The following is an 18,654-nucleotide window of genomic DNA, read 5'->3' as shown; positions in this document are numbered from 1 at the left end:
GCCCCCGTTGTGCAGCGCTTACACAGTATGCGTCGGTACGTCGGGGCGACGCAGCGCGACGGCCCCGTACCGACGCTAGTGTGAAAGTAGCCTTAGGCCACATTTTTTTAATGATGATCTGAAAAAAAAAGCAATGGACAAATAGTATTCATTGATTTACTGCAAAATTACATTTTCAAATCTGAACATGAGATTCTTAACATTTTGATCAGAAAGTATAAGCTCACTGCCATTTCGTGGCAGACCTCATAATTGATCACTGCTCTATTAAGTATAGTACTGCACAATGTCGTGGAGTCAGTGGTCGCCATGCAGTGCAGTGCCTATCAGAGCAGAGACCCACTAAGGCTATGTGCACACGTTGCGGAATGGGGTGCAGAAATTGCTGCACAAAATCCGCATCTCCTGGCAGAAACCGCAGGTGCAGATTTGCCGCGGATTTTATGCAGATTTTACCACTGCGGATTTCTATAATGGAAGGGTGCAGAAACGCTGAAGATCCGCACAAAAGAAGTGACATGCACTTCTTTTAAATCCGCAGTGTTTCCACACGGATTTTTCCGCACCATGTGTACAGCTTTTTTTTCACTATTCATTTACATTATACTGTAAATCACAGTGCGGATCTGCAGCGTTTCTGCGCGGAAAAATCCGCTGCGAATCTGCACTAAATCAGCATCGTGTGCACATAGCCTAAGGGTATGTGCACACGTTGCAGATTTGCCTGTGGATTTTTCTGCACTAAATCCGCAGCTCTTGGCAGATAATGCAGATGCGTTTTTATGCATTTTTTGAGCGGTTTTGATGCGTTTTTGTATGCGTTTTTGAAAGCAAAATAAAGATGTATTATTGAACAAACAAAAAAGATTTGTGATGTCATGTCTTGTGCAACCTCCTCTTTTACATTTGTCCAACCCACACACATGGATAGACAGACAGACAGACAGACAGACAGACAGACAGACAGATAGATAGATAGATAGATAGATAGATAGATAGATAGATAGATAGATAGATAGATAGATAGAATGACATAGATAGATGTAGATAGATATATGGATAGTTAGGCTACTTTCACACATCAGGTTTTTGCCGTCAGGCATAATCTGGCGAGATGTATTAGCGTCGGATTGCGCCTGATGGCCAAACGTTTCATCCGTTTTTTGCCAGATCCGTCAAAAGAAACTGTACAGAGGAAAGTTTTTTCTGTCCGGCGAAAAAACAAACGCGCAGCGACGGATCCGGAGAAAAACGTATGAAACTGAGATGTGAAATGATGAATCCGGCCTCCAAATCCGTTTTTTCATGCATTTTTTTTCATTGAAATCATGCACATCTTCTGTTCTCTCGCTCTCTCTCTAAAAAAACAAACGGATCAGTTGCATCAGTTTTCACTATTTGCAACAGATCCATTTTTTCACAAAAATTCGCTCGATCCTGCCTGATGGAAACAAACTGATGTGTGAAAGTAGCCTAACTATTCATATATCTATATCTATCCATCAGGCAGGATCTGGCGAATTTTTGAAAAAACGGATCTGTTGCAAATAGTGAAAAACTGATGCATAATGATCCGTTTTTTTGAGAGAGAGAGAACAGAAAATGTGCATGATTTCAATGGAAAAATGCATGAAAAACTGGATTCGGAGGCCAGATTCATCATTTCACATCTCAGTTTCATACGTTTTTCGGCGGATCCGTCGCTGGGTGTTTTTTCGCCAGACAGAAAAAAACTTTTTTCTGTACGTTTTCTCCGTCTTCTGGAAACAACTGTTCTGATGGATCCGGCAAAAAAAACGGATTAAACGTGTGGCCATCAGGCGAAATCCGAAGCTAATACAACTCTATGAGAAAAAAAACGGATCCGGCAGAAAAAAAAACCACGGATCCGTTTTTTCAAAACTCGCCGGATTGTGCCTGACGGCAAAAACCTGATGTGTGAAAGTAGCCAGATAATCTATGTATCTACAGATATATCTATCTATCTATAAATATATCTATAGATCGATATAGCCATAGCTATCCATCCATAGATATATCCATAGTTATATCTATACATATATCAAGTTATCCATGTATAGATATATAGATTTATCTATGGATATATCTATAGATATATCCATAGATATAGAATAGCAGGGCCTATGTTTCTTACTGAACGTTTAATTTAAAAAAAAAAGGAAAAAAAATGGCGTGGGCTCCCGCTCAATTTTCTGTGCCAGAGAGGGAAAGCCGATGGCCTGGGGCCAATATTTGTAGCCTGGGAAGGCGGTAATACCCATGGCCCCTCCCAGGCTATGAATATCAGCCCGCAGCTGTCTGCATAGCCTTTACTGGTTATTAAATTAGGGGGACCCCTATAAAAAAATGACGTGGGGTCCCCTATATTTTATAGCCAGAAAGGCTACGCAAACAGCTGTGGGCTGATATTCATAGCCTAGAGAGGGGCCAAGGATATTGGCCCCCCTCCGGCTACAAATACCAGCCCCCAGCCGCCCCAGAAATGGTGCAATTCCGGCACTTAGCCCCTCTCTTCCCACTCCCGAGTAGTGGTGGGATATGGGGTAATAAGGGGTTAATGTCACCTTGCGATTGTAAGGTGACATTAAGACGGGTTAATAATGGAGAGTCGTCGATAAGACGCCTATCCATTATTAATCCTAGAGTAGTGAGAGTTAAAAAAAAATAAAGACACAGCCAGAAAAAAGTATTTTAATATTCTTAATTTAACCATACTTACCATACTCGATCGCCTGCAAAAAATTAAAAATAATAAACCGTATACTCTTGTTCGACGCAGTCCAATTAATAACGAGTGTCCCATGACGATCTCCCTTATAGAACAGTGACATCGGGTGATGTCACTGTTCTATAGACCTCCAGTGACACACTGACAGGAGACTATGGCTCCTGCAGTGCATCACTGAGAGGTTACCTTAGTTCACTGGTCTCACTTTATGCCATTGCTGCGTGGGAACTTTCTCACACAGCAGTGCCACAAGTGAGACTAGGGACTATTTTTTACAGTGGCGGAGAAATACAGTGCAGAAGGATACCTTCCGTCATTGTATTCCTGGAGCCCCTGGAGAGCGGTCATATCAGCAGATGCTGCTGCTATCCACGGGAGATCGTTGTGGGACACTCGTTTTAATTGGATTTCTGCTGATCAGGGAGTATAGTGTTTGTTTATTATTTTAATATTTTTACAGGTGACACTGGCTTCGGGGATCAAAGTGACAAGTGATGGTGAGTATGTACTCTATGTTGTATGTACTGTATGTCTATATGTTGTATGTATGTTGTATGTAATATGTTGCATGTATGTAGTATGTAGTTTGTATGTTGTATGTAATATGTTGTATGTATGTAGTATGTTGTATGTATGTTGTATGTATGTAGTATGTTGCATGTTGTATTTATGTTGCATGTATGTATTATGTTGCATGTAGTATGTATGTAGTATGTTATATGTAGTATGTATGTTGCATGTATGTAGTATGTTGCATGTATGTTGCATGTTGTATGTATATTGCATGTATGTTGCATGTATGTAGTATGTTGCATGTATGTAGTATGTTACATGTTTGTAGTATGTTGTATGTATGTAGTATGTTGTATCTAGTATGTATGTTGCATGTATATAGTTTGTTGCATGTATGTAGTATGTTGTATGTATGTAGTATGTTGTATGTAGTATGTATGTTGCATGTATGTAGTATGTTGCATGTTGTATGTATGTTGCGTGTATGTAGTATGTTGTATGTAGTATGTATGTTGCATGTATGTTGTATGTTGCATGTATGTTGTATGTTGCATCTATGTAGTATGTTGCATATTGTATATATGATGCATGTATGTAGTATGTTGTATGTATGTAGTATGTTGTATGTATGTAGTATGTTTGTGTTTTTTTATACATTCAACACATTAGCCGGATGATGGGACTACTACTGTCCCATCATTAGCTAATGTGTCACTCACTGTCACTAGCAGGCATAGCCCGATGGAACTTGTAGTCCCATTGGACAATGCCTGCACACACACATACACAATGCCACACACACACCTGGACAGGCCGCAGACCACCTGGACAGCCTGCAGACCCGGCACGGAGAGCCCACAGACCCCCGGACAGCCCGCAGACCCGGCACAGAGAGCTCGCAGACCCCGTCCGCACACACACACGCACACATACACGCCAACACTCCACCTACACTCTGCCCACACTCTTCCCCCCTCCCGAACTGCAGCGTTTCCTCCTCAGCTAAACCGCAGATCTTTTTTACATCTGTGGTTTTGCTGCGGAAGTGCCCGACTCAATGCAAGTCAATGGGTGCAGAAACACTGCAGTTCTGCACAAAGAGCTGACATGCTGCGGAAAAAACAACGCTACGTTTCCGCGCATTTTATTCCGCAGCATGTGCACAGCAGATTTGGTTTTCCATAGGTTTACATGGTAATGTAGACCGCATGGAAAACTGCTGCAGATCCGCAGCGTCAAAAACGCTGCAGATCCACAGTAAAAACCGCAACGTGTGAACATGGCCTAAGAAGTTCACATGACATGGCAATGGGCTTATACAGTTTGAGCAAAATGCTAAGAACTTTATGTTCAGTTTTGAAAAATTTGCTTAGCTGCAATACATCAATGTAAATATAATATTTGGATGTGTGGTCCATATCTTTTTTTAAAGTCATAGCATATTGCGTAGTCCATCCTCATTTTTGCTTGTTTTTCTTAGTATCAGCACTACATCAATTTGTCCTGGGACCTATTTTGTTTTTAGTTTGTTACTTGGGATATCATGGAAGGTGAGTGTTTTAGGTCAGTTCACCTGATGGTGGTGTGTGGTGGCCATTGTTGCTGTAATGTTGTGTCTTTGGGCAGTATGACATAGGACCCTGAAGGATGTGCCAGGCAGCATGCGTGCTGTTGGACACCTGGGTCACTAACCCTGCTGGCACAGTGTCGCTAATGTTGTGCTACCATCAAATTTTGTAAGAAATATTTTACTTTTAGCAATAAGTGGTCAATAGGGCGGGTGTTATGATCCGGTGACCTTGGAGCCGCAAGAAACTTTCTCTGGAGTCGGTGGAACCTATACTGACCGCAAATCCTGAACTAACACCGCAACTAGAAGTAGCCGTGGGGTGTGCCTAACAAACCCTAGACACCTCGACACAGCCGGAGGACTAAATACCCCTATAGATGGAAATAGGAATACTACCTTGCCTCAGAGCAGACCCCCAAAGGATAGGCAGCCCCCCACGAATAATGACTGTGAGTAGGAGAAGAAAAGACACACGTAGGTAGAAAACAGGATTTAGCAAAAGAGGCCACTCTAGCTAAATAGGAAAGGATAGGACAGATTACTAGGCGGTCAGTAATAAAACCCTTCCAAAAATATCCACCGCAGATAATACAAAAAATACCACAATCTAACTAAAGACGTGGAATGAATATCTGCAACCCCAGAGAATCCAACAAGACTGAGAAAATACTGACACAATCTAAGCTGGACAAGAAAACACAAAGAATAGCACTGAATTATGAAGCACACAGCATGTGTGCCACAGAAAAAAAAAACCAGACACTTATCTTTGCTGATTTGGCAGAAAGGCAGGAGTAACCAGGCAGAGGTCCAACACCTCCCAACAACAATTGACAACTGGCAAGGACTAATGAATCCTGCACACCTAAATACCCCAGTCAGAACTGCAATCAGCAGACACACCTGACCAGGATTGCAACCCAGGGACAACTGCATTACCACCTACTACCACCGGAGGGAACCCAAAAGCAGAATTCACAACAGGCGGGCTTCTATAGTGCCGTAACTCTGTAATATAAATGTAGGGGGACATTTACTAAAGACTGTGAAACATGCACCAAAATTTGCCATATTTTAGGCAATAACATCACATCAAGCTTTAGTCATGGGCTTAAATTAAAAAAGGGTGTGGATTAAAATGTGACTATGTGCCAAATGGAACCAAACATCAGATGCAAATAATTGAAGTAAAGTAAACCAACCAAGAGGTGGTAGAAGGTTATACAAAAGTGAGTCAAGTCTATAATCCAGTTATTAATTTGGGCCACTTTCAGACTGCCTAGTCTAGGTTTGGACTTTCTCAATATTGCATAGGATTAGTTAATCAACCCCATATTGTCAAAAAAAACATCTTTGCAAAGGGTAACATTAATATGCTCTGATAGAAATCCCTTTTAACTGTGTATTTGCAGAACTGGGCCTATTATTTGGAACAAATCACATTTTGTGTTTGTGATTTTCCATTTGACTGCTCTTAAACATATTGACTTTTATGATATTACAGTCTGGTATACAGACATATTACAAAACCTAACTTTTCACAGATTATGATTCCTGCACATTTTTGTTTCTGCAGAGACCTAAAGAGACTATCAAGCAGCGTTACAGTTCAGGACAAAATTTCTGCACCCTCTTTCCAGATGGAACAGGGCAGGTTCTGTATCCAACTGAACTAAAATTAAGTGATGTTTCATGCCGCTCAGCCCTTGGTGGAAACCAAAACACATTTCTTCCTTCAATCGAATCTTTGTCCAATAAGGAAGCTTTCATCTAGAGGCTACAGAAGCAAACACATCTTGTTCCTTGAAATACTAAAACCTCAGTAGATCTGAGCAGTTTTGAAACATTGGGTGGATTGAAGGGACAATTTACCCTACTTTAATATTTAATATTGTTGTACAACGGAGACACAAACGGCTTACATTCCTATATCACCATTCACAATATAATGTGTATACATACTACTGATTTCATTTGCTATTTAGCAGCTGCAATGATGTGTGGCATGGTATCAGCACTGATTGCACAATGGAGCCAGAAATTGTGTATAAAAAAATCAAAATCCATTTAGTAAAGGAGTCCCCATTGTAATCTTTCAATAAGCCTATTATAGCACAAGCAGGCAGTTGGTTTAGTAACAGTTTTCACATGAATAGATTTTGTAACTAGAAAAGCATTTTTATGACATTTTTACTTTTTTAGCATCTACAGGAATATGTAATTGACTCAGCATGCCGCATTTTAATGATGGTCCAGGTCACAAGAAACACCCAGGCTGGTGGAGAGTTATGACTATAATGGCCCACATTTACCATTCAAAGCTTTGACATAAAAAAATTCTGCTAGTTCTACCATGTTCTTGGTTGCTGTGATGCTGTTCCACTCTCAGCTAACACTGTTTAATAACTATATTTATTAGAAATTACAGTACATAATTACAGAAGTAATCCATTCAGTTTACAACAAAACTAAACATACTGTTAATTTACCACGATATATTGTGATACGAGTCAGTAAGATGAAGAGGTTACATATCCTTATGAGCTTTAGAGATTTTTTTTCTCCATTCAAGCCCTACACTATATTGGCCTGTAATACACTACCCAGAAGTTTAGCAGGTGCTACTGTACTTTCATATACTTCCAAAACAGATAATGCATGGCATGTTCAACCTGATTCTCCATTACAGAGGCGTCCTAAGGCACATCATCACACATCATTTTTTTTTTAGAATCAGTCACAATCCACAAAAGTGTTGAAAAGACGGATCCTGTGCAGATTGTAAAAAAACTGATGCACTGTATCGGGTTTTTTTTTATCCTGCGCCCACAGGCTTCCATTATAGCAAACAACGGACGACGCAGGATCCATCCCAGTCTGACTTTTTGACGTACACAAAAAACGTTACTTTGTCCGTTGTCTCCGGCTGACGGACAAAGACTTTACGACGGATCCGTCAAACGATGGATGAAACGGAAGGCCATCCGTCACAATCCATCGCTAATACAATAGGAATTTGAATTGCCACCATACAGCCTCCATACACATGGTTCTGCTACCTGAATCTAGGGTTTTCGCTGATGAAGTAATGTATTTATTCATGAAATGTTGAAACTGTAAAATTATCTGTGAATTATCATTTTATTTAAGCTGATGACTGCATCCATATATACTTCAGGTGGTGTATCCAGAAATACTGCTCTATGAGACGCAAAACAATACTTTCAGAAGTTTATCTAGTCTCTAGAGACATTAAAGGCCTCCATAGACATTGGACTAATGTTTTCCAAACCTGCCAATATCAGCGGGATCGGCTCACAGTCTAATGTGAATGGGGGCATCCTGGCTCTCCCCGACAGATGTTGGAGAAGATAAGGAACGGGCAGTATAGCATTTTTACACCCAACCCACTTATTATCCAGGACAGTGAAGAGCGTAAGTGCTCATTACTCGAGTTTGCATGGGGGCTAGGGGATGCACCAAGTATCGCAGGTGCTCTAGTGACATGTTCAAGTCCTTGCGCCCGCATGTTTTGCGCCTATTAGACAGCCACAAAACATGCAGGGATTGCCCCTAGGCAAACTCAAGTAATGATCACTTGCACTCATCACTAAGGAGATTAGCTGCTGCCAGTGCTGTCTTTCTCTGCTCTTCCCTTTTGAAAACTCATGTATGTTCAGTCAAGCCAAACATTCATGTGTATCTGAGAGAAGTAAATGTTGACCGAACGATCATTAACAGCTATCTAATGTGTTTGGAGGGCCTTAAGGTACCGTTACACTAAACGACTTACCAACGATCACGACCAGCGATACGACCTGGCCGTGATCGTTAATAAGTCGTTGTGTGGTGGCTGGGGAGCTGTCACACAGACAGCTCTCTCCAGCGACCAACAATCAGGGGAACGACTTCGGCATCATTGAAACTGTCTTTAATGATGCCGAAGTCCCCCTGCAGCACCCGGGTAACCAGGGTAAACATCGGGTTACTAAGTGCAGGGCCGCGCTTAGTAACACGATATTTACCCTGGTTACCATTGTAAAAGTAAAAAAAAAAAAAAACACTACATACTCACATTCTGATGTCTGTCACGTGCCCCGCCGTCAGCTTCCCGCACTGACTGTGTCAGCGCCGGCCGAGCACAGCGGTAACGTCACCGCTGTGCTCTTCTTTACGGCCGGCACTGACAGTCAGTGCGGGAAGCTGACGGCGAGGGACGTGACAGACATCAGAATGTGAGTATGTAGTGGTTTTTTTTTTTTACTTTTACAATGGTAACCAGGGTAAATATCGGGTTACTAAGCGCGGCCCTGCACGTAGCAACCCGATATTTACCCTAGTTACAAGTGAACACATCGCTGGATCGGTGTCACACACGCCAGTCCAGCGATGACAGCGGGTGATCAGCGACCAAAAAAAGGTCCTGATCATTCCCTACGACCAACGATCTCCCAGCAGGGGCCCGATCGTTGGTCGCTGTCACACATAACGAGATCGTTATCGGGATCGTTGCTACGTCACAAAAAAGTGTGACGTTGCAACGATATTGTTAACGAAATCGTTATGTGTGAAGGTACCTTTAACCCCTTTCTCCCCCAAGCCTGTTTTCACCTTCATGGCCAAATTTTAAAATTCTGACCAGTGTCACTTTATGAGGTAATAACTCTGAAACGCTTCAATGGATGCCAATGATTCTGAGAATGTTTTTTCATGACATATTGTACTTCATGATGGTGGTAAAACTTCTTTAACCCCTTAATGACAGCCAATATGTCTTTTAACTGACCTGAGATATAAGAGAATAGCCTCCCCATAAAGGTGACAATCCAGCAGCTGTCGGCTGTACACTATAGCTGACAACTTGCTGCATCAGCCACGATCAGTGTTTGCATCTTCCATATCTGTTTAACCCCTTAGATGCTGCTGTCAATAGTGACTACATCAATATAAATGGTTAACAGCGTGTAGGTGCTACCTCTTAATCCCAATTGGTGCCCTCAGATCATAATTTTGTGGTCCAGATGTTTGTCATGGCAATTCATGACCAAATAGCAGCCTTAGAGTCTGATGGCTGTTGTAACCTGTTCAGAAGTTAGAGACATTTAGGTGGTAAAAATACACATTTTCATTTCTGTCATGCCACTTTGCATTAATTCCTGAAAAGCACCTGAAGGGTTAATAAACTACCTGACAGCAGTTTTCAATATGTTAGGGGGTGCTGTTTTTAAAATGGTATCACTTTTGGGAATTTCCCAATAAATGGGACCCCTAAAGTTACTTCAAACATGGATAAATCCCTAAAAAAATAAATGTTGTAAATTTCCTTGAAAAAATGAAAAATTACTGCTATGATTTTAAACCTCCTAAAATGCTAACAAAATAATATAAAATGTTACAAATGGTGGTGATGTAAAGCAGGCATGTGGGAAATATTATTTATTAATGTTTTGCTTTGGTATGACTATCTGGATTAAAGGGATAGTCATTCAAAATTTGAAAATTGCAAATTTTTTAACATTTTTCTCAAATTTCTGATATTTTTTATAAATAAACACAAAACATATCGACCTAAATTTACCATTAACATAAAGTATAATGTGCCACGAAAAAACATTCTCAAAATCACTGGAATTTGTTGAAGCGTTCCAGAGTTATTACCACATGAAGGGACACTGGTCAGATTTTAAAAATTTGGCTCCGTCACTAAGGGGTTAATATGACTTGCGTTTATTTGTGAAAAAATTGGAAATATGGCAAAAAATTTGAAAATTTTGCAATTTTAAACTTAATTTTTATACCCTGAAATTAGAGAAATATTGTATGTCACACAAAATAGTTAATACATAACATTTCCCACATGTCGTCTTTACATCAGCACAATTTCTGAAACATAATTTAATTTTGTTAGGAAGTTCTAATGGTTACCAAAGATTTCTCATTTTACAAACAAAATTTACAAATCCATTATTTTTAGGGACCACGTCACATTTGGAGTGACTTTGTGGGACCTATATGACAGAAAATGCTCAAAGTGACACCATTCTAAAAACTGCATCCCTCAAGATTCAAGTAGTTTATTAACCCTTCAGGTACTTCATGGGAACTGAAGCAATGTGGAAGGAAAAAAATAAACATTTACGGTAACTTTTTCACAAAAATCTTTAATTTAGACCCACTTTTTTTATTTTCACAAGGGTAACAGGAGAAAATAGACCTCAAAATTTGTTGCAATTTCTCCTGAGCATGTCGTGTTTGGAGAGCAGTGGAAACTCCCCTCAAATGACCTCATTTTGGAAACTTATCTAAATGTGTGGTGAGCTCAGACGTTTATAATGTAGAGATGTGAAAATAAAAAGAAATAAAAAATTTTCCACAAAAATGATCTTTTAGCCCCAAGTTTTTTATTTTCACAAGGGTAACAGGTGGAAAATCGACCCTAAAAATTGTTGTGAAATTTCTCCTGAGAACGCCGATACCTTGTGTGTGGGGGACGACAGGACTCGGAAGAGAAGGAGCACCGTTTGACTTTTCAAACCGAAAACTAGCTGTAATCAAGAGCAGACACCATGTCGCGTTTTGAGAGCCCTTGTGATGTACCTAAACAGTGGAAGCCCCCCACAAGTTACCCAATTTTGGAAACTAGACCCCCAAAGGAATTTATCTAGATATGTGGTGAGAACTTTAAACCCCCAGGTGCTTCACAAAAAATTATAACTGAGTCAAGAAAAAAAAAAAAATCTACACCACACTACTTAAACCTATTGCTGGAAGCTTCCACATAACCTTCTGTTCCTCTAGTTAAGTTTTGCCTATTCAGCTCCTGTGTAGTATTATAGTTTCCTACTTTGACCTTGGCTTGTTTTACTGACTATTCTTGTGTATTCTGATTTTGGCCTTTTTCTACCCTCTTTGTTCTATTCCTGCTACATGACCACTCATGACAGCCTGCACCACTGAACAACAGCTTATTCTGTGGCCCCAGTCCAGAGGCCCATGTTTAGGTCCAGGATTAGAGGGTCACGGACAAACCCTAGGATCTGGTAGGCAAATTAGCTTGAGCTAAGCTTGTCCATGTTAGCCTTTTTAGACCTGCCAGGTGACCACTGACAGGACCCCATAACAGCTTTAAAATTAAAGCTTAAAGCAAGTCCACTTGGCCAGGAATGTCTCCAATCTATGTAATTCCTCTATTTGACTTTACTTAGACAAATGCAGTCATCCGGACATAAAAATGTATTTATTCTGGTGTAAATTCAGGTAATTTAAATATGAAGAAGACATATAACAAAGACCGTCTCAGTCATTGTAAGATTTTATACTTTTATAACCTTTATCCCGATTCCTTACATTAGGATTTGTTTTTGTTTTTTGTGTGTTTTTTTTCTAAATGGGAAGTACAAACACTTTAATAGTTATATGCCGTATTGATAACTACTCTTCGCAATGTACTATGTTTATCATTATCTTCCTTGACTGCAAATCAGATATCCTTCAGGAAATATTGCTATCTTGATAGCCTGCTCGAAACCCACACAGTTTATCTTTATCATCTTGGAAGATGCTGAGAAGAAACCACAGATTCAAGCCATTTTTATGAGTAATGGTCATGCAACCTGCTACCATCATAACGGGATGGTTTGGTAAGTTGAATGGTATACTTAAAGACATTTTACAGCAAGGCACTAGAGAAAATAGAGACTTACATCAAACAACACTGACTGGTGAATCTCTGAGTTATCATTCTTTATGTTACTTTGCAAAAGACTGTCATTTATCAACAATCAATAGATAGTGTGGTAGCGGTACTGAAATGCTACATACTGATCACATTTTTTGAGCGGGAAGAAGATAAGGAATATTGAAAATGAATAACATACCCTAAAGAAAATTATAAGAGTAATAATTACACGTTGTATATGGCACACACAAAATAAAAAAACTAAGCAAAAAATGCACTAGTAGAGATAAGTGGATAAGGCACAATTCTAATGCACCTGTTCATGCACGTTTTCCTGGGAAATTTATTGTTTCTTATTATGCTCTGGGGTCTTTATGGACTCCAGCGCATAATACATTTGATATTTAACTAATAGAAAAAATCTTTATACCCATCATTCACCTCTCCAGCCCCTTCGCTCCTCAATGTCACTTATCCAGCACCCATTACATCTGCTAATCCCCACTGCTCTACTGAAATCTCTGGGCCTTCACACTGAGTCAGGAACTGATTATTCTTATGAGGCCGAGAAGGATTCTGTACAAGTGCGCAAAAGGTCACACAATATCATTGCCACAAATTGCATTGTGACCTTGCGTGTGCATCTGGGCCGGACTGGCCATCTGGCAATTCTGGCAAATGCCAGAAGGGCCTGCCTGGTTGTGGGCCACCTTGTCTGATACATTGTTAATAGAATCAGTGTTCTCAAGATACCCATACTGTTAAAAGTTGAGACGGAGCACAAAATCACTGACTCCATCATTTATCCCAGCAGGCCACAGGAATCATTAGAAATATTGGTCTTGTAGTAAATCTCCCTTTCCTCCATCCAGGGTAATATTAGTAATATGTGCCATCCGGTGCTTTGGGACGGGAACAACACGAACCTGTGTGATTTCAAATGCCAGGGCTGAATATCAGCCCCTGTCCATACCTGGTGTGCATGCACAGAAGCATCCAAGACTTCATCAGAGTCAGAAGTCCAAGTTCAGTGTGAAGGGCCAAGGAATATCAGCGTGAGGAAGCATGGAGGAACAGAAGATGTGATGAGGGACAGATGTGTGAAGCTGAGGAGTGGAGGGGCCACAAAGGTGAACAGTGAAGTGATTATAAGGATTTTTTAAAACTTTTTTAACTTTTTGATCGCCCTTTACAGTTTAAAAAAAAAATGTCGGCCAGTGGATGTTATTTTGTGCAATCTGTGCAGAAGCAAATAAAAAAAAAATCCCCATTTTGGCGAATACGTATTTTTTTAAATGCAAGTAGAATTCAATTCCACTCAAATTTATTTACTCATCCCTAGCTATCCTTCCATAAAAATATTAACCGCCTACAAGTTAAAGAAGGAACGCTATCTACAAAAAAAATCTTAACCATGGTTGATTTTGAATATATATTTACATGAAAAGTCTAATATGTCACCCCAGCCAGAATGTATAGGGTCATTTATACAGAGGGATAAATTCCACATGAAATCCAAAATCGAATGTACAGGACTAGAGCCATGGTAATAAGATGCAACACATTAAAACAGGTATAAATGAATGATCAAATATTACATGAGGTCAAAAAGATCAGTGGGGATATAATACAAGTTAAACATTGTAATGGCAGAAGTGGAGTGCACTGACAAAGTGTACACAAGTAACTGAAAATTAACTACAGAGATGTAAGCTATGCAATGCATAAATGATAGCCATTACATACGACCATTAAGTATATATACTGCACTATATATATAGTATAGCAAATAATACAAGAACATTCAGAACTGTCACATTACCCCGACTGCACATCCGCATGTAGTGAAGATTCTTCAGAAATATTTCTGTAACAATTCCACAAGGATCTTCAGGGAAATCTGCAGCAGCAAATTGCAACAATTCTTCTAGATTATGGTGTAAAATTGCTGACTAATTTCACATGAAAAACAACAAGTTGCCAAAAGGAAAAAAGTAATCTCACCTCCCCTGCCACTCATATGGCGATGAACACATCTCTGAACCTCCGTCTGTACATGGGGCCTCTTGTGGTAATATTTTGTATGATGTGACCACTGCCTCCTGTGAATGGTTGCAGTGTTCACAAGATACAAGATGTCATTGGAAGAAGCTGGGTACACAAAGACCAGGTAAGTGGGCAGAATATGATTTTTTTATTCAGATCTTGCGGTTCTATTGGTATTCCTCAGCAAAATTTACAGTTGGGATTTGTTGTGGATTTTGACTTTTACAGTAAACACTTTATGGAAATTGATATCGAGGATGAAGAATTTCCATTCCAGCGGCAATCTCCAAATATACTAAAAACTCTTCTTTATTATGTCATGTTAAAAACGATGTTACAGGCAAGGGGAATTCTTCACCCTTGGTATGAATGTTTGAAATACTTTCTCAAAGGCTGAGTACCTCCTCATAAATAAGGTAGCACAACCTGATGACAGAGAACAAAATCTTCATTGGATAATAGAAATAAGCAGGATCCAATGTAGTGCCAAGTCTTTTTTTTCTTCTTTTTTTGCGTTTTTAGAGAAATTTAAAAATAAATGCATGACAGGTACTGACATTGCAAACATGATTCAAAAATCCCGACTACAGATCAATTTATGTGCAGGAATTTCTCCCAGAGTGTAGATGTGAATTTTCTAATAGAGAACCTAGAGAGAAAATCTGGTCCCTCTCTGCTATGTGTAAACAGCACACAAACATATAGCTCCTGCATATAACAAAATGAACCATATATGTGGACTATATATGTATACAGTATATACACACAATACACATATATAATGTATGTGTGTGTATATACATATATATATATATATATATATATATATATATATATATATATATATATATATATATATATACACAGTCATGGCCAAAAGTTTTGAGAATGACACCAAAATTATATTTTCACATGATCTGCTGCCCTCTGGTTTTTATTAGTGTTTGTCTGATGTTTATATCACATACAGAAATATAATTGCAATCATATTATGAGTACCAATAGGTTATATTGACAGTTAGAATGAGTTAATGCAGCAAGTCAATATTTGCAGTGTTGACCCTTCTTCTTCAAGACCTCTGCAATTCTCCCTGGCATGCTCTCAATCAACTTCTGGACCAAATCCTGACTGATAGCAGTCCATTCTTGCATAATCAATGCCTGCATTTTGCCAGAATTTGTTGGTTTTTGTTTGTCCACCCGTCTCTTGATGATTGACCACAAGTTCTCAATGGGATTAAGATCTGGGGAGTTTCCAGGCCATGGACCCAAAATCTCTATGTTTTGTTCCATGAGCCATTTAGTTATCACCTTTGCTTTATGGCAAGGTGCTCCATCATGCTGGAAAAGGCATTGTTGGGCGCCAAACTGCTCTTGGACGGTTGGGAGAAATTGCTCTTGGAGGACATTCTGGTACCATTCTTTATTCATGGCTGTGTTTTTAGGCAAGACTGTGAGTGAGCCGATTCCCTTGGCTGAGAAGCAACCCCACACATGAATGGTTTCAGGATGCTTTACAGTTGGCATGATACAAGACTGGTGGTAGCGCTCACCTCATCTTCTCCGAATAAGCTGTTTTCCAGATGTCCCAAACAATCGAAAAGGGGATTCATCAGAGAAAATGACTTTGCCCCAGTCCTCAGCAGTCCATCCCTGTACCTTTTGCAGAATATCAGTCGGTCCCTGATGTTTTTTCTGGAGAGAAGTGGCTTCTTTGCTGCCCTCCTTGAAACCAGGCCTTGCTCAAAGAGTCTCCGCCTCACAGTGCGTGCAGAAGCACTCACCAGCCTGCTGCCATTCCTGAGCAAGCTCGGCACTGCTGGTAGTCTGATCCCGCAGCTGAAACAGTTTTAAGATACGGTCCTGGCGCTTGCTGGTCTTTCTTGGGCGCCCTGGAGCCTTTTTGACCCAATGGAAGCTCTCTCCTTGAAGTTCTTGATGATGCGATAGATTGTTGACTGAGGTGCAATCTTTGTAGCTGCGATACTCTTCCCTGTTAGGCCATTTTTGTGCAGTGCAATGATGGCTGCACGTGTTTCTTTAGAGATAACCATGGTTAACTGAAGAGAAACAATGATACCAAGCACCAGCCTCCTTTTAAAGTGTCCAGTGATGTCATTCTTACTTAATCATGACTGATTGATCGCCAGCCCTGTCCTCATCAACACCCACACCTGTGTTAATGGATCAATCACTAAAACGATGTTAGCTGCTCCTTTTAAGGCAGGACTGTAATGATGTTGAAATGTGTTTTGGGGTTAAAGTTCATTTTCTGGGCAAATATTGACTTTGCAAGTACAGTAATTGCTGTTAGGGTACGTTCACACAGGACTTTTTTGCTGCTTTTTTTTGCTGCTTTTTTTTATGCTAATTTTCAGCTGCTTTTTACAGTACCAGTAAAGCCTATGAGATTTCAGAAATCTCATGCACACACGTTGGTTTTTTGTTTGATCAGTTTTTTCTGCTTTGCTGCTTTTTTTGGACATAGGGCATGTCACTTCTTTCAGCGTTTTTGCTGCGTTTTTGCAGCGTTTTTTCACCCATTGACTTGAATGGGTGATGAAAAAAACGCTGCAAAAACGCTGAAAAAACGCATGTAGCATTATTTGCTGCATTTTTTGTGCAGAAAATCATGGCCAGCAGAAAGGGATCTCACAGCCAAGAGCTTAGGGGTGTGGTTAGTGAGGTGTGAAGAGCCATTGTGAGCCATTGTGAGGTGTGAAGAGCCATTGTGAGGTGTCCTGATTGTGATCTATTGTGAGGGAGTTCCTGGTAGTAAGGTGTGAAGAGCCATTGTGAGCCATTGTGAGGTGTGAAGAGCCATTGTGAGGTGTCCTGATTGTGATCTATTGTGAGGGAGTTCCTGGTAGTAAGGTGTGAAGAGCCATTGTGAGGTGTCCTAGCAGCTGAAAATTGGCATAAAAAAAGCAGCAAAAATCTGCAGCAAAAATCTGCAGCAAAAAAGTCCTGTGTGAACGTACCCTTAAGCTGATCACTCTGACATTCAGGAGTATATGCAAATTGCCATTAGAAAAAATGAAGCAGTAGACTTTGGAAAAATTAATATTTGTCTCATTTTCAAAATTTTTGTCCATGACTGTATATACATATATATAAGGATCATATATATACCACTTTACAGAACTGATAGCTTAAAAAAATAACACAATAAAACCAAAGGGCTGAATGTATAATACTAATCAATTGATCTATTTTCTGCTGCTTATCTGAAATTGAGTGGTTTATACAAATACCTTTTTCCATCTTCCTAAGTAATGGCATATTCAGGGATTTTTCATCATTTTACAATCAGTGGAATCTTGACCTTTGTGACCATCACTGATCTTAAGAATAAGGAGGAGGAAGCACAACACTGTATTTCTCCTACACAGACGTGCGCCTATTACTCGCTTTGTAGAAACTTCAGTATGACACCTTTTAGGAGAATGAAGGGGCCAAAGGAAAAACTGAGAAGGGAATGTTTAGATGGGGACGCAGCACATAATCAAGAACTACAGCCTTGTAGTCTCAGGATCATTTCCACTTCCTAGATGTCTGATCCCCAGAGATCTTAAAGCGAAGACATATTCCTGTTTGTACATAGAGCTGAGAAAAGAGAAAAATTAGCTGGGTAGAAAGGCAGAATTAGCGATTGTAAGTACATAGTGTAATATAGTATGATGACTGCAATATATTAAAAGGATAAAAAAAAGTTTGATGGGCGTGATTCTTTAAATAGGAAAAAACTCTTTACTCAAGGAAATATAGTTGCCCCATTGTAGACCTCCATGTGTAAAATGCTGCACATTAATACTGCAAAAGGCAATGTAACTAAATATTCTTAGATCCTAATCCCAGCGACCTGATGAAGCATATAAATGATCTCAATGATTCACATTATTCTAAGGGCCCCTTCACACTGGTCGATTCTGCTACGATTACGACGCATTTGCGTCATATTCGACATCGCAGTACGAGCTCGTAGCCAGCGGTCACACTCTACGATGTTAACGCTTTTTCTGACGTAGTTGCGATGTGAACGTCACGCGTCGCAATCGTACGCTACCCTTCACACCGCCATAGTCCTACGACTCCGAG

The 18,654-nt window shown here is 40.0% G+C and overlaps 1 protein-coding gene across 4 annotated transcripts in view; it reads left to right on the top strand.

Moving 5' to 3' along the window:
* ERICH6B (glutamate rich 6B) overlaps nucleotides 1-18,654 on the top strand; it is a 412,645-nt gene that overhangs the window by 339,408 nt on the left and 54,583 nt on the right. For all 4 annotated transcript variants that reach the window (XM_077297367.1, XM_077297366.1, XM_077297365.1 and 1 more), the window contains 2 exons: nucleotides 6,409-6,491; nucleotides 12,317-12,472. In XM_077297367.1, the coding sequence (XP_077153482.1) occupies nucleotides 6,409-6,491; nucleotides 12,317-12,472 (239 nt within the window). The remainder of the gene's footprint in view (nucleotides 1-6,408; nucleotides 6,492-12,316; nucleotides 12,473-18,654) is intronic.

The sequence above is a fragment of the Ranitomeya variabilis genome, chromosome 3, assembly GCF_051348905.1.
Source record: "Ranitomeya variabilis isolate aRanVar5 chromosome 3, aRanVar5.hap1, whole genome shotgun sequence".
NCBI classification, from domain to species: Eukaryota; Metazoa; Chordata; class Amphibia; order Anura; family Dendrobatidae; genus Ranitomeya; species Ranitomeya variabilis.
The sequence above is the reverse complement of the archived record's forward strand: the minus strand, read 5'-3'. Positions and strand labels throughout refer to the sequence as shown.